Source organism: Micromesistius poutassou (genome assembly GCF_964030765.1).
Source record: "Micromesistius poutassou genome assembly, chromosome: 7".
Taxonomy (NCBI): domain Eukaryota; kingdom Metazoa; phylum Chordata; class Actinopteri; order Gadiformes; family Gadidae; genus Micromesistius; species Micromesistius poutassou.
This window is the reverse complement of record NC_140277.1, coordinates 13,056,458-13,081,233: the sequence shown is the minus strand read 5'-3', so window position 1 is coordinate 13,081,233 and position 24,776 is coordinate 13,056,458. Positions and strand designations below refer to the sequence as shown.

General features: G+C 42.5%; 1 protein-coding gene across 3 annotated transcripts in view; it reads left to right on the top strand.

Annotated features, from left to right (window-relative positions):
- Positions 1-7,313: 7,313 nt before the first annotated feature.
- The window catches only part of adgrb3 (adhesion G protein-coupled receptor B3), a gene marked incomplete at both ends in the record, with an annotated part of 102,355 nt that continues 84,892 nt past the window's right edge, over positions 7,314-24,776 (top strand). For all 3 annotated transcript variants that reach the window (XM_084471019.1, XM_084471020.1, XM_084471018.1), the window contains one exon: positions 7,314-8,064. In XM_084471019.1, the coding sequence (XP_084327145.1) occupies positions 7,314-8,064 (751 nt within the window). The remainder of the gene's footprint in view (positions 8,065-24,776) is intronic.

The window sequence follows — 24,776 nt, the reverse complement described above, 5'->3', positions numbered from 1 at the left end:
AACAGTAAAATATGCTATTACATGGTTTGTATTGCAGGGAGGGATTTGCAGTGTTTAACTAGCAGTGTTAAATTCACTAACAATCATACAATGATGTTAGAGGCACTACGGCTGAGAGAGTCTATAAGCCAACACAACCAGGGCGAGGCCACTCTGAATCACACACGAAACGACGGCCGCACTTTGAGGCCGATGGCTCCATGTATCCGACTCGGTTTTGTTACTTCTCACTTCTTCTTCTTATTAATGAAAGCCATGTGCATATTTGTAATGCAAAGTGTTATTCTAACATAATATCCCTAATGGAATGCGTCCCGTTTTAAATTGGTGTCGCTGAGCGATGCGATGATTTACTCAAAGCAATGTCCTCATGCACGTTGCGGTCACCGGAGAATTATGTAATTGGAGGTGCTCTCTATGTATAAATATCAACTGTTGAAGCGAATAACATGGACAACCTGTCACATGTGAATGATGTGGGGCCAACCGCTTGACAGGGAACGCCCACCTTATTCCAAACCTTAATATCAATTAGTGCATGATAATTCCGTGCTCCCCCCCCCTTTGATTTATAGTAATCCAGGTGCATCTCGGGTGGAAGTTAAGCTGGATCGCATTAAAGTGATGCATATTAATGCCCATTTTATACTTAAAAGAGTTATTTTAGTGTTTTTCAAGGTCATCGCTCTGTTCAGTAAAAGCTTGTTATCTCCCCACGGGATAAATAGCGAAGGTTTCTTGAAAGTAGATTTCTTTTTTTAAAGGAGTTGGGGCAAGGGTTAAAATACATAAGAAGCAGCAACTGCTTTTTAAATGATGGGATCATGTCACCCACAATTAAGCATTTTTTCGATTGCCCATTTAAAAAAGAGAAGGGTGATATTTACTGAAAGCCCATCTGGGTCTGCTATACAGGCCCTTGCAATATAAACACAATTTCAACCATATGCTCATGCCATAAAAAACATTGAATCGTCGGGATGAAGGACATACATACATACATTATATACATCCACTTTGTGAAGTACACCAAGAAGATGATGGGGTAGAACCTCCTTCTTTGGTTGTATATTATTAAATCTCATTAATATGATGCATGCTTTATGATGCATGAGGTTATACGCGTTCTTCAAAAGATACATGTAGCACATGTCAGGATAAGTTAACTTTTACAAAATATGGTTCATGTCAAATAAACTCTGTGAGCACTGATTGACAAGCGTCAGGTCCATCTTAGGATAAAAGGAGTTTCATGCCGAGCGCATGGTGAATTATGGCCATCCATTGATCGCATGCCCAGTAACTCTTCAAAGATCTTAAACCATGCATCTTTTAGACAGACATTGATTATCTCACTGTTTAACATACGTTTCACTTTGTATTGACTTGAGGTGTTTATGTGCTCTATGTGCAATACAGGAACGATGACTTACATTTGAGCTCTTCCTTGCTTTCGGCAAACCTTGTTAGATAAAAAAATATATCTTCAAATGTGATTTGAAGAGATGCATAATAACTGCTCTGACTTATTTATTGTGAGTTCAAGACAATGAGCGTTCTACTATTCTCACGAATGCAGAAGGCACAGGTTGATAAACTATGATCTTGACATTGATGATACACTGAGACTCATAACTACACTTAACTACATTCACCAATAACTAAAAAGATTTTACTTTGTAGCCAGTACTTAAAAAACATGATACTATTCTGACATGAAATGTTGATGGGTTAACACCTGGGGACTAGCAATACCCCTTGATTGGCCATCGGGTGAAATATTCCTGGTGATATAACATATAATGTGGCCAACAATGTTTGGGCTAGTTAGGGCTGGTGTAACACACAAACTACTTACAATACTGTTTGTGGATATAACCGTCAAAAGCAGGCCTTGCAGTTTAAAAGAGACTTGTTAAGCCCGTCATGCGGTATGCATTATTCAGTTGAATCCAAGTCCCTAGGTAATTTTCCGGTTTATTATTTAATCATGTTGCCGAGAAAATACACTTCTCAATCACATTCGGTGAAATACAGTCAAGGGAGAGAGAGACTGTTTTTGTGGTTAATAACAACATACTGCGTCTGCGTGGGCGGAGCTCTACAGAAACGTCCAGCTGTGAAATATAAAACCAAACACGCTTTCAAAAACCCAGAACGTCCAAACGCCTTAGTGTGCAGGAAGTCATGTTTGAGGAGGAGAGGGGTCAAAGCAGGTCAAGTGTATTTGTACAGACCTTCATCACCGCTGCAGTCTCAAAGGGCATCACGGGCCCATGTTTGCCGACACCCTCTAACCTTATTCGCCCTTGAGCCAAGGAAAGAAATAATTCCCAGAGGCCTGGTCCGAATAGGAACGAAATCTTGAGTTGGAACAGAAAGGGATCCCTCCATGCCCAGGACGGCTGAGAGTTGTAGTGCAATGGGTGCTGATGGCTGGGCACACTGAGATGCCGTCCACAATACAATGGGAAACATTGCAGAATCGAGACAAAAGCACAAAGCGAAGGTTAAAAGCGGAAGGCGGAAATGAAGGTCATATAACATTACAACGGATTTATAGCAGAATTAAGATCAGTCATTAAATTAATAAAAAACAGAGGAGCGTGAATTTCCGATAGCAAAAAAAAATGCAATCAGGTCTCCCAGGGAGACATAATGGTCGATTAACAACGAGTTGACGACGCAATCATAGGGTCAGATTAAGGTCGGCCACATAACATGCAATTAGTTGAAGAGAAATCCGAAGCATTGGAGTTGAACCCTGATCGCATTGTTGAAAAGAAAGGGAACGGATCAGGAGATGAGGAAAAGGAAGAAAAATATGATTAGCTCCCAGAGAAATATCTCTCAACCCTGCTCATTTGGGGGTTCACGACAGTCTCCCAGCAGAGAAGGACTGTAGAGAGGACACAATTAGGAAGGTGAGACGAATGGTTCAGCCAGGCAAAGACACACCTGCCTGGGTGGTGAAGGACTAGCTCTGAAACTCCATCGCCATGCACACAATATACATCACCCACTGGAGCCATGGGGATGCACCCAGGGGGCATTTCGACAGAACTATGGTGCATTCCTTCATTCACGTTACATGTGTGTGTGTGTGTGTGTGTGTGTGTGTGTGTATATTACATATTACGTTTTCCATCTTTGATTAGCACGTCAGTACTTCTTTTTATCTCTATGTTCATACATATATATTTTATGTCAGGATGTCAGGAGATAAATAAAAAGTGCTTGGTGGCAATTCCTGCCTTGAGGAGCGTCTGAACACAAGAGTGATGACAGCCCTGCTATGGTTTGGTATTTGGCCTCCCCTCGAGTCTGCTTATTGTGTTTTCATTGTATTCTGTATGCCCCCCCCCCCCCCCCCCCCCCCCCCCCCCCCCCCCCGGCCGCCCATGGACCCCGACCCAACAACGTACCGGGGCTCGAATTCCCAAATGCCCAAAGTCGTCATTATTGTGGTGGGATGGGATGATGGTGGAGGTCACTCCCAGTGTTTCTGGAACATACTGGGGGTCCACTGCAGTCTAACACACAACCAACGGTGCTGGCCATAAGACTGGCTTCTCAACCACACCGTTTTTCCAAGATAGATTTGTAATAATGTAACAAGGGATAGGCTAACAAAGGGATCAAAAATGCCATCCTTTGCAAGGACAATGTAAAATCCATATGGATTTAAAGGAAAACAAGCTTGGATGTGGGCGTGATCAACAATAAGAGACGCGGTCACAGATTAAAACCTGATCTTCATCGAGGCGAAATGCTCCAGTTTTTCTGGTGTCATCGCTTATCCTCACAAGAGGCAGTGGCTCACTGCCTCACTGGCATCATTAAGTATATATAGGCTACACAGAGTAAGATTAGGAAAAGGTGGTCAGGCTATCCTGAAAGTCATTACACATTACAAACGTGTAATCAGCGTCCCAAGCAGAAGTTGGATCGACATATCAGTAGTGATGCCTTGACATTATGCAGTGTCCCTTCCTCTCCTCCTCCTCCTCCATAGTGGTTGATTGTCCATCAATTGTCCATTCGTATTCAAAATTAATATCACTAGACAGTCAGCAAACGCAGTTTCAAATGGCTACGAAACAATGACTCTCTCGGTGGCTACGTGTAATGACTTTTAATGTGTTATTGACCGAGGAATGACAATTATTGTGAAAACAAGAATAAAGAGGAAATGCCCACGGTAAAGGCTTAGCCTTGTGGATATAGCATCTCAATGATGCAGTCTTCTTAGTATCCCTTTAGAAATAACACTAGGAAATCTCTAAAAGGGAGTGGGCATAAAGGTTATCTTTGGAGGTTATATCGGCCCACCTGTAAAGTCCATTTTTTTTGCAGAGGTAAGTCTCTGATCAGCAGGAACTTTGCAGAGACTTAACTTGCCAAGGATTGTCCTGAAGCGAACTATAAACAAGCCATGTCGCTAGTGTTCACCAGCCCCTTTACACCAGCGCACACTGAAGATGGAATACATCAAAAACGTAGCAGGCTATTGCCAGACATAAAAAGCTCCTTGTGCCAAAGCGGCTAGAGAGAGATCCCAAACGGTTATCCTGCTGGGGGTGAGAGACCAAGGACGACGAAGCAGCACGTTTCATGGTCTTGTGCGCACACCCTAAACGCAACTACACGCCAAAAACCCAACAAATCCCAGATCCCGAAAAGCCCCAACTCTGTGCTTTCATGTGGGCTTGCTTGCTTGGCTTTTCTCTCCCTCGGTGAGCGAGGGTCCACTTCTAGGCGGAGGTAAACACTTAACAATCGAATAACGAACGGGCAATAATACAGGAGGAAGGGTGAGGGAGGAATGTGGCGGTGCCAGACGCAGCGAGAAAACGTACGTACGTGCTTTACCCGAGTGGCGGTGTGTGTGTGTGTGTGTGTGTGTGTGTGTGTGTGTGTGTGTGTGTGTGTGTGTGTGTGTGTGTGTGTGTGTGTGTGTGTGTGTGTGTGTGTGTGTGTGTGACGTGATATTGCAGCCTACTCCTCCTGGAGCTCTGACTGCGAGGGGAGCAAAGCGTGTCTATTTCGCTCTGTTCTCTTACTCAGTGTTCCCAACATCTCACATCCACCCACACTACCGTTTTTTTTTGGAGGGGCGACTTTTTTGGGGTTGGCTGACCGTCTCGTGTGTGCGCTAGCCTAGGATCTCTGGAGAACATATGACAGGGGGAACATAACTGTGGAGTATAGTCTGTCGAATTGATTTGAGTTGGTTCCTTGTAGATCGCCTTTCTACCCCACCATCACTCAAGAATCTCGCCCTCCGTCGATAGCTGTCGTATGTTGCGCTCGCCGTTCTCTCAGCAGCAGCAGCAGCAGCAGCAGCAGGTCAGTGTTGGATGGAGAAGGCAGAAGGGGGAATGAGCCAGACCGGAGCCTAACGCATTTTTCATCCATTGACCGTCTTGTTGCGCCGGACTTCTTTTGTTGGGAATGGGGAGTATTGATTCACTGGAGGGCTGCAGAATTTATCTATAAAGGATGTGGCCAAGTATGTTGGAAAAATAGCCATAGCTTCCGCAGTGTAAGGTAAGATGATTTTATTGTGATTATGATTATTATGATTCTGTGTATTATGAATGGGGCAGCTTTTAACTGCAATGCACAATCCTGTATTATCAGTCAGTAATGTGGAACCGAATGTAAGGTTTGCAAAGCAAACAAGTGAAAGGGTCGTCGATAACCGACCGTGATGCATCGGTAAAGTTTTCCTTTCTCGTGATGAACGTCTGCCCTGTGCATACAAAGAATGCTTGTGAGGCATCGGGTTAGGAGGAATCCAGGTTATTTAACACGCCGTTTTACGAGCCCAGCTCGTTCGTGGAGACGGACGCATGAATTCGCACCGATGTTTGGTACACATCTCCATTTTTTAACGCATCTTCAAATGGAAAATGTCCTATCCGCCTGGGAAAACACGCTCTTTTGAAGTCAGCGTCTCTAAAATGCCGATTTTTGTCTGAGCTAAGGATCAAGCGGGGCGATGTCGAATCATACGAATGCCTTCCCCGACCGAAATCTGATTTCCCTCAAAACTATTCGCATATGTAATCAACGTGACAATGATTCCATTGCAATATAGTGCTACGCGTCATGATTATAGTTTAGAAGCCTAAATTGTATGATTATAGACAGTATGATTATATGTATCTATATTCTATTTAATGTTTCAACGCCTACACACACACGCACGCACATACATACATACATACGCACCGGACGCCCGCGCGCGCACACACACACACACACACACACACACACACACACACACACACACACACACACACACACACACACACACACACACACACACACACACACACACACACACACACAGTTGTGACACTGCTCACAGCTGCATTGCCTGTAGGATTAACGCAATCAGGACATCGCATTGCATTCCCTCTCGTTTATTCTGTCTCTCCCCATCTCACACACGCACACAGACGCGCGCGCGCACACATACACACACACACACACAGACACGCACACGCGCACACACACACACACACACACACACGCACACACACACACACACACACACACACACACACACACACACACACACACACACACACACACACACACACACACACACCTGATGTTATAGCATTGTTCGATATATCATGTAACTATTTGATGTTTCTGATGCATCCAGGTCGTGTGATGCCACACGATGTGTGCCAAGAAAAGGCACATGCTTCTGATAAATGCACATATTCTCCTATTTTAGTCTATGATCGACTAAATATTTAATCACACACACTGAATTAAAATAGCACTACGTAGACAGGCCTTTATGGTTTTTGGCTTTTAGATCTGAAACGGCACTTTATATGCTTTTGTCCGTTTTTATTATATTATATATTATATGTAATTGTCTTAAGTTCACACCTGCTTGGTTTTGATTCCAGAATGATATGCCTATTCCTCTATCAAGTATAATTTGCTCAAATCGAGCTGTTTATATTTCAGTATGTTTCTTTTAACAAAATGAAAATTGACTTCCCTCCACAAAGAGACGTATATAAATATATAAATAACCTCACTAACCACAAGATGGCAATGTTTGCCCAATATATGGTAGGATAATAAATGAGTTGCGCATGCATATGTAGGCCCCAACGTTGCTAAAATGAATACTCTTTTTCATGCTAGATAGGAAATTATTTGAAATGATTTGTGATTAATAATGACTCATATCCCTTTGAGCCTACTTGTGTTTGTTTTAACATTGAACACCCCCTAGTGTAACCATGTCCATCCATTCCTTGCAGGCCAAATGACATAGGATGAAGGCTGTTCGTAACCTGTTGATTTACATATTTTCCACCTATCTTCTGGTTATGTTTGGATTAACTGGTGCCCAAGATTATTGGTGTTCCACTCTGATCAAGGGGGTCATATATGGATCCTACTCGGTAACTGAGATGTTTCCCAAGAACTACACAAACTGTACGTGGACCCTGGAAAACCCGGACCCTACCAAATACAGCATCTACCTGAAACTGTACAAGAGAGACCTGAGCTGCTCCGAGTTCTCCCTGCTCACCTACCAGTTCGACCACTACTCCCACGAGAAGATCAACGAGCTGCTCAAAGTCAACGAGTCCATCGTGTACCTGTGCGACTCCAAGAACAGCTACGTTTTTTTGCTGTACGACAAAAACTTCGTCCAACTCCGCCGGGTCTTCCCCTACGACTACAACGGGCTGACGCCGCAGAAGCTGGAGGAGGAGAAGTCGGTGGTGGAGTTCCTGGTGGTGAACAAGGCCAGCCCCAGCCAGTTCGGGTGTCAGGTGCTCTGCACTTGGCTGGAGAACTGCCTCAAGTCGGAAAAGGGCAGCGTGGAGACATGCGGGATCGAGTACTCCAAGTGCACCTGCCCCCAGCACTTGGGGGACGGGGAGTCGGAGAGCATGCTCATGCTCAACAACGTGGTACTACCCCTGAACTCCCAGACCGAGGGCTGCCTGTCGCCGCAGCTGCAGGCCGGGCAGGTGTGCAATCTCAGTGCCGAGGTGAAGCGGCCGCCGAAAGAAGGTGAGTATTCTCCTGGCTTTTTTTTTTTTTGGGCGCTATTCTTTTCGGCTTTTCTTAACACTTTTCTTAAAAAAGCGAGAAGCCAATAGGAGGGGAACGCTGCGTTATGCATCGGTGGCGTTATGTCTGTGGTGGTTGCACGTTGTCGGTTAACTCTGCCCGGTCGATCAGCCACCACCGCCGGCGTTGCGTCGCGCGTTTTACGCTACACTAGGCCCATGAAACAAAGAACACACAGGCCTGGTACCGAGTGAGAAATGTGTCACGTTTTTTTTGTTTGTTGGGAAATTAAAGCGAAAACGAAACACAAAAAAAAGCTACCAGAGGAGTGGGTTCATGTATAAGAAAGGATTCTTCACAAACCAAACCACCAAAAAAAAAAAAAGGGTCGTTCATGGTGTTCCAAAATCCAGGGGACAATAGTGAGATTTTAATATACCTATTTCACTTCAAGGACTGCGGCTGTACCACCACCCCGACCCCCCTCCCACCACCCCCCACAAGTTATTTTCTGTAGTTTTCTTAATGCCAAGCTTCCCACAATAAAACCTGCAATAGGCTACTGTGATACTTCTAGATATTTAAATATGTCATATTCATTCCACATTTAAGGGTTAATACATTAGCATGAGAATGAAGTGCACACTGTTACATCCAATGAATAACGTTTAGAAAGAATTAAATACAGTAACTGTCACAATAGGTAATGAACCAGTGTACAAAATGGCCTACACACACACACACACGTTGGTTAAATGCTTATCAAGTAGAGCGCCATGGTTTTGACATCAGCATCAGTAATTACAGACAGATGCAGGGGAGGTTAAATGGCTGACAGAGTTCAGCACCCAATCTCATGTTACAGATATGCACGCATACACCCTCAATAATGCAATAACAAATGGTCATAGTCGATTAACACCATTCCTGATCCATTGTGCTATTTACTACTAAATTGGTGTATGTCTCCCACAGCACATGTAAATACTTTTTTTTTTTTTTTTTTTACCTTTAAGGCAAATGATCACTGAAAAACAAACCTTATATTGATAGACGGAGGGTCTTCTAGAAGTCTTCACACGCCTACACCATCGTCAAACTGTACCTTTAGAGCTGTGACCTCAGGTTGAATTCACCTCTTCAATACACTAAAAATGAACCTTATATATTGTTGGAGTTCAGATCAATCCTAGGTCTGGTGAATCATCACACTGCATCACAACACGTCGAAGTGCGTCTGTAATATTCCACCCTCTGATCTTTCCTTCTTTATTAGTTATTTCGATGAAGGTTACTCTTATACTGGCTCTTGTTGGGTGCATCACTATCATTTAAACACAAGACTGAGGTCACGATGCATACATTACATACAACCGTGGTTATTCAAGCACACTTCTGACTACCAAAGACCCAAGGGACCGGCCACAACGGCTTTACCTAATTGATATGGAAAAAAATACCCATCCTATGCAATTTTTGCCGAATATCCTATAATCAGTAATCCCCATCTCCCTTCGACTATAAGGGTCACTCAGGGAAAATGAGTGAAGGTCAGGCGTGTTTTCTTGGGCTTGTTGTATTCTATAGGCAGTCTTCGCCCCCTCCAAACAACATGTGATATTTCTCATCATCATGTTAATAACAGCTTAAGAGAGAAGCTTATCTATTTTTTTTCTCTTCCCCCCCCCCTCGAAAGATTTGCTCCCAAGCTTCTATTTATAGTGTGGTGGACAGGGCGGTTAGAATAAATCCGTTTTCATCTGGATAACGGGGGCTGGGGTGGTGGGGGGGGTCGATCCACCACTAGCTTTAAAAGAGCACCGTGTCTCGCATCCGGGTGACCGAGTGGGTGTGCTTGATGAGGATTGCAGCGGTAAATATAGTCAACAAGAGCTCGGTTTGAGGCAGAAAAAGCAGGGAGAGAGACAGAGAGAGAGAGAGAGAGAGAGAGAGAGAGAGAGAGAGAGAGAGAGGGTGGGGGGGACAGAGACAGAGAAGAGAGATAGTCAGAGAAAGATAGATAGAAAGAGAGGGAGAGAGAGAGACAGAGAAATATATTTATATAGAGAGAGAGAGAGACAGAGAGAGACACACACCTCTCTGGGCTCCTTGGTTCCTGAGGTGAAGAATATATATATATACCGTGGCCATGATGCTCGAAAGCCCCTCCTTTGTCTCATGTCAAACTACGCTACACAAGGAGAGGATGCAGCTTGTATAATAGAATAGGCTTCCATTCATTCATCTTAAACTGACCTGAAACTGGTTCGTTGATCAGGGATCTGGACACACATACATTGGTATAATTGGACAACACAACATTTGCATTGACTCAGAGCTTCACCATCACCTATTGCTTTGATTTGTGGACGGTACCGATCCAACTGGAAATGTGTTGTGGTGGATACAGGGCCACTAGTTCTGGGATCTCCTCTCTGTCCAGGAGGCTTGTGTAAAGGATGTCCAGAGCCCTCCTTTCCAGGCATGAAGCCCTTGTATTTGAGACGGTGCCATTCAAATTAAACACAAATGAGTCTGGCCCTCACCAACGAACACCATCTCGGGCCATTGTCTCGGCTGTGAGGCTCGGTGTTCAAGGCGTCGAAGGAGAAGGTCATTCCGTGTCTTTTTTTTTCTTCTTTCCTTGCAGCAAATTCAGCTTCCTGCTTCTTCAGAGTCATGCACTAAGGACTGTCACTGGGCGGGAGAACAGACTTGCTGAGCTTTCCTTACTGTCCCACTTTTGCTGGTCTTTCGATATGTTATTGGATGGCCATTGGAAAGACGCCAGCGTGAATCCCTGCTGTAGTGCTATAGTGTTCACATTCATACATAATTTAAGGCTTTATGTATGAATAAGAAATTCCTCCATATACACAATTCAACATTAATACATTAAATTGCACTTTCATATAATATATGTTAAATAGATGTATTGGCAAAGTTTTGTGCAAAATCAGCCTCTCTTGTTCTCTTGTGCGAGAAAAGGATTGAGGTTTTGCTTTCCCCTGTTATTACCACTAAACAAAATCTATCTCTTTATTCTTTAATATTTATGGAGCAAAAAATAGCAAGGTAGGTCGCTTTGAGTACGGAGAGAGAGGCGAAAATCCATAGCGAGTACCAATATTCTCATTATAGTTTCTGTTTACTCAAACTACGCGTGTCATGTGCGAAATGGCAACCAGGAGGCGTGTGCGTGAGGCGTCTTAATACACCGGCACTCGCCAAAGTTCCACTGCAGCAGCTCAGCCCCTCCACCGGCTCACATAGTAAGGCCTTTTATTCACTTTGGATCTCAGTCAAATCACTCAGTAGTCACACAGCATTATGCTCACCCCCATTGTTCCGTACACTTGGAGGCCATTTTAGCTCCAGTGCAGTCGAGGAGAAAGCAGGGCTCAACACTATACGGAATCTATTTGTTTTATCTCGAGGATGAGGTGGATTAGGGATTTTTTGTTTTACTAATCTCGTACACACACCCCCCCGCCCCCCCTCCTCTAGCCCTTGCTTCTAAAGTTTTCCAGAGGCAAGGCTTTCTTAGTGTTACCGCGTATATATATTTGTATCGCTGCACTGACGATCAGTGGCTTTGGTAGCGATGTGTTACTTAATGTTTTGAATTCTATGAGTAGCCTATATATCTATATCCAGTAATGGATGTATTTGCATGGAGGTGGAGGTCATGTCAATGCAGCACACCACAAGGGCATTATAAACTATAACAATGCTTCACTTAAAGTCCCATCTCTGAAAGGCTTTTCTGAGAAGTTTTTCCGTAAAGGGAGGAAAAGCTCCATATACTGTGATCTGTGAGGAGCAAAGTTGAAGTTGATGTCTTCTGATGAATTCTGTGAAGCAATGAATCACTCTAAGCAACTTTCGACAGTGATGCTAATCCACAAGAGTGTGTTTCAGAGGGCTGCTAAGATCGTTCACATCATCAGTCGGGGAAGTGAACAAAAATGTTCAACTCTGTGCCCTCTTTTCGTAAGCCATGTCTGGTGCTGCTTGTATCGCGTAGGGCCATTTAGTTTAAAAGGCTTTTTACGCACGGTCAATTGTAAATGGTTGAAGCCACTTGCAACAGGAACACAGCAGATGAAACGCACAAACATGTTGAGCTCATTGAGCATTCCATTTAGAGTTGTCGTGACCTGATTTGTCACTTGGCACGCGTGGCGTGTCTGGATTCCTGGTTGGCTTCCCAATGAGCATCAGGAGGCAATCCACCAGAATCCATGAAGCCATGCTAGCGAGACACATGCTAGCTGAGCGTTAGCCCCAGGCAGGGCTTTAACGAGGTCCAATTAAGATTGCAAATATTGTGTTGTTACGTTACTTTGGATCACACATGTCTTTTCTTAATCTTATTCTACTGTTATTCTTCAGATTTTTAAATTTAATTTTACTTTGTTTTAGTTTGGGTTTTAAAAAAACACTCTCCAGTCCTAGTTTACCCTTATGTCTGTCGTTTAATATTTCATGAGTTTTGGCATTTTGGTTTGTGTGTAGTGCTTGTTTGTTTTGAATCCATCCGAGTTGTGTTTGGATGGGACACTTAGGAATCAAGATACATACAGAGACGACTGTTCAGATTATATCATGCTCTACAGCAAGGGGGAATATTTAAGTATTTGGTCTATTTGGTTTTGTTTATTTGATTTCAGTTATAATGTTATACCTGAGACTGACATTTTGAGCACACTAAGTAAAGTGTAGGCTTTATTTGACTTGGATTATAGAGGAGTTTACATAATAATTGAGGAGAAAAACAATTTGAAAGGAAAGGGATAACCAATAAGCCAGGTGCTTGGTGCATTACAATGTGACCTAATTAGCAAACTGTAATTTGGAAGAAGAACCGCAATGGAGATATTATAGTTATTGTTTTATTGTGTTTTTGTCGGTATGAGACACCTGGTCTCAAGCAGCACACTGTAATAGCAAAGAAAAGTTCCCCAAAGCGAGATTCAGCATTTCTAATATATATATATACACCATGTCCACGATAGGTTACACAGACAGCTCTACAGCCTGGCTAAGACTGGGCGTTCATCCACCAAATTACATTTTGGTTGCATTTGTACTGAAGTGAGCGTGTGTGCATTGTCATTTAAGAAGAACTATAGGTAAATGCATAGCATTCTCCATCCTCCAACCTCCATCCTCCATCCGACATTCTCTACATTCTTGCCTGTTAGCTCTGCATCCTCTGAAACAATGCGTTGAAACTACCTCCTGGCACAAATTGCAGGTCTATTATTGCACTTATAAATGTTTAATTGTACTATTTTATGTGTCTCCTACAAAGTTGTGTAAAAATTTAATTAATAATGATATGAATAAGGATAAATATTAAAATGATTCATAACAGACTATTAATAATAATTACAGTAATAAGACTTCCATCCTCATCAATCACTAACGTCGATGCCATGCAATCTTGCCTGAAAGACTAATAGTCATATTTTAGATTCAGCCAAAAGAGGGACCTATCAATGAAGGATATACATGAGATTATTTCCCATGATATTTTTGTATTTAATGCCTGTGCATTCTGTAGTCTTTTCCTAAGCCAATGTAGGCCTAGTTCTGCATTGTAATTGGCAACCAAAGATATCTGTAAATATTTGTTAAATTAAATTAGCTGTATTAATAAGCATTAACATGCATAGCACATGGAGCAGGTCTAAATCAATTTCGCTGATATTCCTTCTATCTATTAATGACTTATGCGTTTATGCAATCATGCTTCAGTACTTTGTGAAGGCTGTGAACACTCAATTAAAATAAATGTACCTGGGTCGTTATCCATGCTTCATATTTATAATAAAACAAAATCATTTAGCGATAATAATGGTTTATGGATAATTGTTCATGGTTTTTGTGAAAATGCTAAAAGTGGTGCAAACTATTAGTACAGGATGGGGTGGTGGAAAATATGGATGGATAAACATAGCTTGTTTCTATAGGTCTGTGTCCACGACTGTGGCCGTAGTAAGCCCTCACAGTTAACCTATTGCAAGTAAGAGGGTATAAGTAGGTTGCCCCAATATGACCTTTCTTAGCTGACACCAATATTAATAGTAGTTCACCGAGTAGTTCATTAATAGTTAATAAGATCAATTAACAATTTATGAATATATGTATCAGCAGGTCATATGTAGCTCAATGGTGGTTAATAATATCCCCATGTAAACTGCAAGTCTTGGTCTATATATATCGGTGCATCCCAATAATATGTGTTGCTTTTGCTTGCATCACAAATGTATATTTAACGTAGTAATAACCAATGCTACCCAGAAGGAAACGGGCCATCCCATCTCCAAGCACAAAAGCTCGGCTAATATTGAGTGAAAACATGTGCATAGTTTAAACTAATGTTGTCCTTTCTTTTTTCAAAGGCTTGACACACAAGTGTACCGTTGCAATATTAACAGAAATAATTTCCATTGGTAATTGCGTGCCTCCCTCTGATATCCCGTGTGCGAGTCTCTATTTTGCAATTTATGAGTTAAAGATAAGTGGACCTTCCACAATCAAAGGATGGGCCACTGTTGTCATGCTCTTGTTTTCCCTTGACTTAAAAAGGATCCTATATGAATGCGGACATTGCAAGTAATGAGCCTATGTAGATGAGAAAGATTGCTTCATCTTCTGATTATACAAATTAGATTTTTTATTACCAGCGTATGCATTATTCAATGCCCCACATCATTTCACATTTCCTGTTGTCATCAAAGGGGGCAGACTTCCCCGCCACCCCACCCTCATTCAGAGAGGGGGGGGGGGGGGTGGGGGGGGCGAAGACAGGACACTGTGGGCTTCATTGCACTGAGGCCAACGCGAGTACGTTTCATGCATGTGTGTGTGTGTGTGTGTGTGTGTGTGTGTGTAAACCGGGGGTGATGTTGTAGACCCGGCAGAGGTGTATCCGTTGCATAATACGGAGGTGGTACTGTTACGCACCACGGGTAAGGCTCCTACGGGGAGCTGAGCATGTTTGTGTTCTGCAGATGAGTATGCATAAGGAGGGACAGCTTCCAACGGCCTTGACTGAAATAGTGCCTCTCTTCTCTTTGGAAGCACGCTTGGGTTCAATATGGGGGTGGTGGGATTGTATTGTACGCCACATGTTTTTTTATTCCATCATACCTTTATGGGTATATATTGTATTGGATACATTGCATTACGTTGTGCGTGTGTGCGTTTCTGTGTGTGTGCGGTTTCGTTTCACGCACGCACACACACACACACACACACACACACACGCACACGCACACGCACACGCACATGCAGACACACACACACACACACACACACACACACACACACACACACACACAGACACGTCCAAACCCATAAATAGGATATACTTTTGATCGATTTCAACTTTCTTTGGTGTGGGTTTTATTTCTCTTCCAAGCACTTCAACCTAACCTAACCTGTTTTCCCTCCACATAAAGCTATACCTGAATCAGGCTTTATAACTCTCTCTCACACCAGGCTTGTCTCTGCGTTTCAAAACACTTAGTTCTGGTCCATCAGAAGGTGGCCACCGCCTTGGCAGGGGGACATTTGCATGAACATCCACCCACAAAACCTGGCAAATGAATCTGTCAATCAAAATAAATGTTTATGGAGGGAATTGGATGCAAAATCTAATTGCCCAGGGGACGGCTGGAACCGTTCACACCTATTCCCCACCGTTGGCAGGTATCTCATGGATGCAGATTCATGTGGTTTTTAAAACCCAAACCCTTTGGTAAGTGGAGTTTTTAGCCAGCAACTAGCGAAAAAAACACTAAGAGAAGGAGAAGGTAAAGGCGAGGCGATTCTATGGATTTTCCTTATAACCGCCATCATGCCGGGCGTAACGACCAGCCATGTGTTAGCGGTAATGGCTGTCTGGCTAGCGACTGGCAGATATGTGCTTTCCTTCAGCGTGGTAGGTTACCGTTGATGACCGAAGGCATATTAAAACCCTTCACAAGGCCGTGCGGTCACCTTGTGCCGTATATCCAACACACACACACACACACACACACACACACACACACACACACACACACACACACACACACACACACACACACACACACACACACACACACACAAAATCACATACGCATACACATAAACACACACACACACACACACACACACACACACACACACACACATATACGTATACACATACTGTACACACGCACACATACACAACCACATGCACACATACGCATACACACACACACACCAAACGGCTCACATGGCGGCCATCGTCATTTCCCTTAAACATCTGTCAAGTACAAGTAAACAGACGCTGTGTTCTGGAAGGATTCTGTGGAGATAAGCAACAAAAGAGGTTATTGTCATTAGGTATGGGGTATAAAGCTGCTGCTGCTAGCCAGATAATACTAGTCATCAAGAGATGAACTACTCGTGGGTCTTTTGTTTGGTGGAAATCACACATTGAATATGATTACCTTTCGACATGCCCTTTATTACTTTGTCAAAAATATTTTGAAAGCACACTGAAATATTTCATCTAGGGGATCATAACATATAGCAAATGACTAAACTGATACGTATTCATGAAAGATTCATGCGAGGAGCAGAAGGGCGGGTCTGTATTGTCAGCCGGATCAGTGGATTGCTTAATGTCAACAGGATGTTCGGTATTATTCTGCTCCATTGACTGTAAGTGGAAGGACCCAACGATATGGATTCATTCATTTGAGTGTTTACACATGAGCGAGCCCTGTACAATGGTAATGGTGGCCAAAAAAATAAATAAAGGGCAAACACATTCCCACAAGAAGCTCATATTTCACTATCCCATCCTTACAGGTATTGTTGCAATTGAAGCCATACATCACGTCTGACACTGGTTGCTAAGGAACGACCTTGCTTCCCATTTACCGTTTGAGCTTTCTAGGTAACTAGTTAGTAGTAAGTGCTGGATAAAACAGCAACACATGGTATGATTAGCTCTCACAAGAGCTAGTAGCCAAAGGAGAACACACACCACTTCAGCTAGCTCCACTTGGACTCAATAGCTGGTTTTGAATACTGGATGCACACTTGATTCCCCTGAGATAAAGAGAGATTCATGTGTTGGCTGTGTAGCTATTTAGATCGTATCTGGATTATATAAGCGAGGTGGCTGGTAGCTCTGTTTATCAAACCATGGCAAACTTTGAACCCTTGAGTTCTTGTACTGCTTTTGGTCACTACCCTGCTTGAGGTTCAGCCTAATGAGATCATTAAATTAACTACAGAATGTAAGAACATGTTTATGCGTGTTTGCTCTGAAACTAATGTGCAATTTTCAGCCATTATTAGGCTATGAAGGACCACTTTGCCTTTGTGATAATATTGCTATTGTTTATCATGCAAATTCACTAATACAGATTATTACTTTTGCAGCTACATTTTCAACCACATTGAAGCAGAACGTTGGACACTATATCAAATGAAATGGCCGGGCATTGTGCGTAGATGTATTATGGGATGTATGGGCAGTACTACTACGGCAACCATGCCAGTTGTTTCTGCTGTGTATTTCTTGGGTGAGCATCACATTCTCGCTGTCTATTACATAACACTCTGATGGGATCCAGAAATCAAGACTTACTCTGCAACACCCTTTGGTGCCAAATTGACAATTAATCTGTAGCTCTTTCTTTCATAACACCAGGCAACAGCCCTGGAAATGGATGTTTTATGACTGCAACTGAAAGCAAAATGGAATTTAGATATAAAATGATAAATGATGGTGTTGAGAAATATGTGTAGAAATACGTGTATACATTAATGACGTCAAATAGAAAAGATTTGTGTACGGATCCTTGAATAGCGTAGATTACTGTGTCATTTAAGTGTGAGGATCCAATTGAGAAGATCATTATTTAAAGTTCTGCCGTTTATTTTTTCCTCATGTAATTATGTCATAGACAGCATTTCATACCAAATTGAATGCTGAGAAAGTAAGGAAATCTGCCAACATCCTCTTGAAGCCACCTTGTTTTGGTTATTTCTGTTCATCTATTCAGCTTAATTATAATCAATGGCTTGAACAGCTGACTTCTGTGCAAAACCATGACAGCCACTGACAGAAAGTTGTGTTGCAAAATCATCTTTTTTATGTACTGTGATTTGCCTAGAGGGAGACTCTAGAATCATTTTGACCCTATCTACTGTACAGTCCAGACTTTATATTTATTTATACTCTATTTCAAAGAGATTGTGCAGACCAGAGAAACAATTTCATACCATATCTATCCATTGGTATGGTATAGCTTGAAATCACAGACCTTCAAAAGAACTACATGATTAACGATTTGTAACACACACTTCTGAAGGCCTAGGGTAGACCTGAGACAAGCTTGTCTGCCAGTACAGTATATTGCACCTGATCATTTTTTAATCAGTTGGATAACCTTAAAGACTCATTAAAAGCCAAAGACAACATGTCAAAGTGCTTCCGTCATTTGGGGACGCTGAAACGCAAAAGAGGATATTAACTGATTTTACGTTGAGCGAGGGAGGGATGGGGGAGGACTGGGTTATTGATCCTTCAGGGGTTTGATTTGCGATAACAGGAGATCTATGTGTTATTTGTGTTTGGGATGGGATGCAGCCCCTTAGATTAGGTGTCACTCACAAAAGAAAAAGTGTGCTCTAGTTTCGGAAGGAAATTAGCCATCCAGGTAAAAAGTCGATTTGAGGGGATCAACCCTGCTGAAGGCTATCAAATATCAATATTCATAGTTTATAAATAACGACCACTGTGCACCAACTAGGCAAGTGTTTAGTCTGCATTTAGCTTGTTCAGAAGTCTCAATCTCTTGTGTAAAGCCCACATTGATTTAAACATTTGCTGCTCATATTTGCTGGCTGTTTATAATACATAATCCAAACTAGCATGGAAATATAGCAAAGAACCACACAACATCTCATGGTGAGGGTGATTTGACAGCTGTCTAAACTCACGTGACAGTGACTACAAGGCAAGGTACTAAATATCATCATGCTATTCGCAGCTGTGTCTGAGTTAGCTAGCCATCGGTACTAGATTCCTGTCAATAACAGCATAGTTGGTGGCAACAATAACCGTATATATATATATATCATGTTGAAATGTTTTTAGCTGTGTCTTGTTAAACTTTTCATCGTGAATTAAGTACACTCGTGAGTCAGCGTGAGTCAAGTCAAATTAATTTTTTAATACTCTCCTTGGTCTTGTTTGTACAGCCCTATGTGAAGCTATTAGGCTGATTAAAAAAGATTCATAAACATTGAAATAATCCACACACACCAGTCACCAATAGCACCTGTTATTATCTGTTAGTCTAATTGATGCATATGGCTTCTTCTGCCAGTCCGACCATATATTAACTCTATACTCTATATATTTGGGTTCAGCAAATCATATATTTGAGGTATATGTATCCTTTCCAGCTCTTTGAAGTGTTGAAGTGTTGAACATCCATAGGTTGTCTCCAATACAGTAAGAAGGACTTTACCTTCCTTAAGTCATAGTCATTGGCCTGTCAAATGCATTGTAACTATTGTCACAATGCATTTGAGTGTAAAACGTATGTTACCAATAATACAGGTTCAGGGCAAACATGGTAATTGCAGGATTTTGCTTAAGACCTTTCAAATTGGCAAATTACACGGTTTTATTTACCGGTCCCCAAAGAAATAGCTCTGTTTATTTCAGCTTTATTGCTAGTCCAAACGAAAATTCCATCACAATGGAAAAATATAATCCCTTCAAAGGGTAGAAATTGAGCTGAACAACTCCTTTGAAAATTCCAGAAACAAAGTCTCTGCTCACTGAGTGGTCTTAATAATCCAGCAAAAAATGGCAAACCGTAGAGCAAAAGTCAAAAATATCCAAGCGGCTTTATCTGGCCGGGTCAAGAGATGAGTCGGGCCTTTTTCCTCTGAAGCGACTCAGAGGAAAGAAGTCTGTGAGTCGGAGAAACTCTGAATAACTCACCCTATACTGTTTGATTAAGAGTAAGACTCCCCACAACACACTCAAGGAACCAAAGGCCTGATCAATACGTAGATATGGTATTGATAACAGAATGCACTGCTACACCACACACACACACACACACACCGCTCAAGACTTTATTTTTTATTCAGATGATCAAATGGAGCCTCACAAAATCAAAAAGGATCCAATTACGGCGCCAGTAAGGGTTAGAGAAGGCGAGAAAAAGGGCCGCCTATGAGGTTGCCGCCGTATTCCCATAAGCGCGACAAAAGGCATTACGTCCCACGCCTCGTCCCGTGTGATATCAACCTAATGATTGGATTAGGAACGAGACCAAAGGAGTCCGACGACAGCCGCATGGGTGTCATTGTTTGAAGCCCAGCTCCCCCCCTCCCCTCCCTGTCTCCTCCTCATCCTCTCTTCCCTGGGCCAGGTCTCGGGAGGCGTTTGGTCCAGATGAGTCGGTGGGGGGGGGGGGGGGGGGGGGGGGGGGGCGGGGGGGTCTTCATTTCTGTGGCCCCTTCTGCTCCTCCTTGGTCTTTTCTTTCCAAGACGTTTACAGCCTCTTCCAGACCCGTGTGGCCATATCGATGTTTTTCTTCCTGTTAGTCATTGGAAGTGTGAGATGAAAAGAAGGCTGAGGATTTATTTTTTCTTCTTAACAATTGGATGTCTACTTTGTGCCGTTAGTTTTTTTTGAAGGGGATGTACAAAAAATGTGGTATATGTTGCGGAATAAATAAAATAAAGGGGCTTAATCAAGGTTTTGGGCTGCACTGAAATTCAAATTGAGCTCTTAAGCTTTGAACAGTTGCAAAGAAAGTCAGGTTATTGCAAATATTGCAAATGGTTATCATGGATAACGAGTAGATTTTTTAAATTAAAATAATGGCCGTAAGATTTCCATCCTATTGAAATTAAAACAGTTGAAAAAGCTTGACAAGCTTAGTGTGAGGCAATTCAATTCATTTGTCAAAACTGATACTATATACTAGTATAATATGGAGGTCAGGTTCAATGCAACACAGTTGAATGCAACAAAAGCCCTGTTGAGTCATCATGAACAATAACAAGCTTAATGTGTTCAAAGCTACACTAGGTCCCTCCAGTTTGCAGACAATAGCGAGCCACGAGGTCAACATGAATCAAACACTAACATAGAAATGTAATAGCGTGCGGAATCAAGATAAAGAATAAAACTTTATTCAATGCGGGATTTGAATTGACCTTGTGTATAACCTTCAGCTATTCAAATTAAATGTACATCTTTTGTGTGGGTCTGCTAGTTCTGTTTCGTCTTTGGTCCATTCAGCAATCGCTTTGTTTCCAATAGAAACATCAATAGATCATTTGTCTAGTTGGGTGAATATTTAAAGCCTTTAATCCCATCAGCGTGTTAGTCTGTGTGTGTGTGTGTGTGTGTGTGTGTGTGTGTGTGTGTGTGTGTGTGTGTGTGTGTGTGTGTTTGTGTGTGTGTTTGTGTGCGTACATAATATGACTTTTGGACAAAACAGAGTAATTTAGTAATTTATTCTCTGATTTCCCTCCTTCCATTATACATTAATTGAATTGTATCAGCATTCATAAAGAAAACAAAAGCTGTATGGCAAGCATCAAGTAAATTTCATTATAACTGTCAAATAACATTCAATATTTTACCTCTTAGAATTACAAATCAATAGTGGAAGTCCATTAGAAAGGCCATTCAGGTATGGCGGTTATTGTAAAAAATGCCCATGAAGTAAACCTTTCTGCAAATGACTACATTATTATTAAGTAAATCATTTATGAAGAAAATCAAATATCTTCATTTAAGGGACTTAAGGGAGATACTGACTTTTGGTGTGAGGCTGGAAAGTCTGGGTTGCCATGGAAATGATTGCTGCGGATGACTCAGACATGCGTTCATGTTCATCATCTTGATGTGCTAGCGGCCATGAGCTCCCTTAATCAGGGCACAGTATCTGAACCAAAAAATGTGTCAAATACAGCATATAGATATAGCCCTAAATTAATACATAAATGAAATGACCAGTGATAATAGAAAAACAAAGTCACCTCTAAATAGAGTTGGAATTGAAAACGTCTCGGGTGTGTTAACCTGTGGTCATGTAGGTCGCCTCATGCGGTGGATCTGATTTCCCCCGCCGTAATGTATGAGAGTGAGAACAGCTCACACATTAATACCCATAACACTCATGTTGTTACCGTGGCTGGTATTCCTCTGAGACCACATACCAGCTGGCTGTCCCTCAGTGCTGCGCGCCGGCCGCCCACGCACTGATCTTTATATAGGAGAAAAACCCGGCGAAATCTAGACAACACTGGAAGTATTAGATCACACACAACTCACTTTTACACCAAGTGGTGGCTTTCATCGGAACTTCAAGTCAGATACTTCAAGTCGCCACTTCAAGATGCTTTAGGGAAAAGGGTAAAGGGATCGGGCGAGTGGGGATAGGGCGACTGGGTTGGTTCAATCCCCAGTCGCCGGTTCGACCCCAGGATGGAGGTTACTTGGTTCAATCCCCGGTGTCCACAGCATAACTGTAGGCCTGCTCGAGGATCAGTGGGGGATTGGGGATTGAACCAAGTAACCGCCATCCTGGAGTTGAACCGCCAACTGCTAGCCTACCCTGACTACTGTAGAAATATGGGATTGAAAGGATGCACATGTTAAATCACGTCGATACTTAGCATCCCCGTCATAAAAACAGCGTGGGAAATGGAACGCGTGTAAACTCTAGATTTTACTGTTGACTTGTACCAACTGTAAATATCAACGAGCACCACGCTGCTTCAAACCGCCACTGTTTCGCATTATTGCAAATCCATACTTTGTGATTACTTAAACTTTAAGTGACATTTTACCTGATAGCTAGCTCTGTGACTTTCAATACGCAAGCCCCAGATGTAATGGAACCTACTTTAGCGAACGGGATTACAACTGGATGTTAATGTTACTATTGATTATCTCAGCGGCCACAAGTGAGAGAGCCTATAAATATGTCTCTCCGCAGGGAGCAGGATGTACGGTACTGCCATGCAGATCCCCTGAAGCTAGCGTAAAGCGGGGGCCATTTCGGAGCCCATACTTCCTGCAGTAAAAACTGTGATCCTCACACAGAAGCATCGGCTCAGCAGCGGCCAGAGCCTGGCTGTTGAGTAATTGTCTCAACACTTACCCAAGTGCAATAATTGCAGCTTTTCTCATTGATGGCGAGGTGACAAGTAATAGGAAAAAAAAAAAAAAAAGCTGAGAGGTTTGTATGAAAACTGATTAATGGCGCGACGCGACGAGGAATGAAGAAGCCATTTGGCAAAATGAGTGCATTTGAATTGGCAAAATGTAAATGTGCATGCTGCGAGGAGGGATAAACCGTATGTGTTTGAAAGTTCATTTTTGGCAAAATCAAACAATTGATATATTAATTGGTAATTGTGAAAAGCCTGAATACACACACAAGCGACACGTGGTTGAAACACCTTGCTCCAGTGTTCCCCATGATGTCTCCAGTTTGTTTTTCAGTCTTATCAAGCACATTCAGGCGATAACCTCCGCCGGCATCACATAAGCAGTAAACTGCAATCATCGCATCTGGGGTCAGAGTTCACGCCGGGGGCCTTACAGCAGGCCCCTCCGCCCACGCTAGAGGTCAGGGTTAGTGGGCGGACGTAGAGATTGCTCTTCTCTAATGTCAGCACTTATCACAGGCAGGTTGCTGCTAGTGTCTGCGGCCGCGTGCCCCTATTATTCCACGACTCCAGCCCTAGCGAAAAAAGGCTTTGCCCGTCGGGTGCGTCAGGTGAATTTCACCCTTCAGTTGCCTTGATATTCCATATACCCTCCAGTGTGTCTGGGGTTTCTTTGTCATTTGCGTGGCTTTTCACACACACACACACACACACACACACACACACACACACGCGCTGTTTGGAATGTGCCTTTGCTGTACTCTGCTGTGACATATGTTGCCCACACAGCAGTAAAACGGTGGGCAGGATAGGTTAATGAGTTGCAGATTATCAAAGTCTGTTTTCCTGAGGCATCACCGCAGGGCGAAAAGGAGGGAGAAGGGAGGAATTAGGTGACAGAGACGGGGCCTTTGTATTGACATAAGTCCCAGTTGGGGCAGAGGACACGCAACACATAGAAATAAATCCCATTTTCGTATAAAAGGCCAACTTTTTAAGACAAAATAAAAGCGCAGAAGTTACTTTATATATATATTGTATATGTCTTCTCATGAATTACTTGTTATATAATAATTAATAATATTTCTATAATAGTATTCAAAGACCGATGTGAGAAATGAAAATGGAATGATGTATAGCTAGGGGGGCGATTCTTCCCATAACTTTATCATCACATAAGGCCTAATACATAGGGCTAATAATCTACATTTACTGCATATTACACAGGTTTTCAGACTCAGGGTGAACCAAAATAGTTCCGTTGCTTATCGTCTTTAACTGAGACCCCATTGAGTTAAGATGCCTCAGTCCTTAACCGACATATTAGAGACAAGCACATTTTGTTCTTCATCGTCAAACAACCACATATTTGTTTCCAACCGCTTCTTTTCATAAAAACGCCATTAACCGAACCGTTGATATAGATCTGCTATATTGTGTGGCTGTTCAGCCAAGAAAAACCAATGATTTAATTTTTTTTATGGCAGTGAGCCCCTAG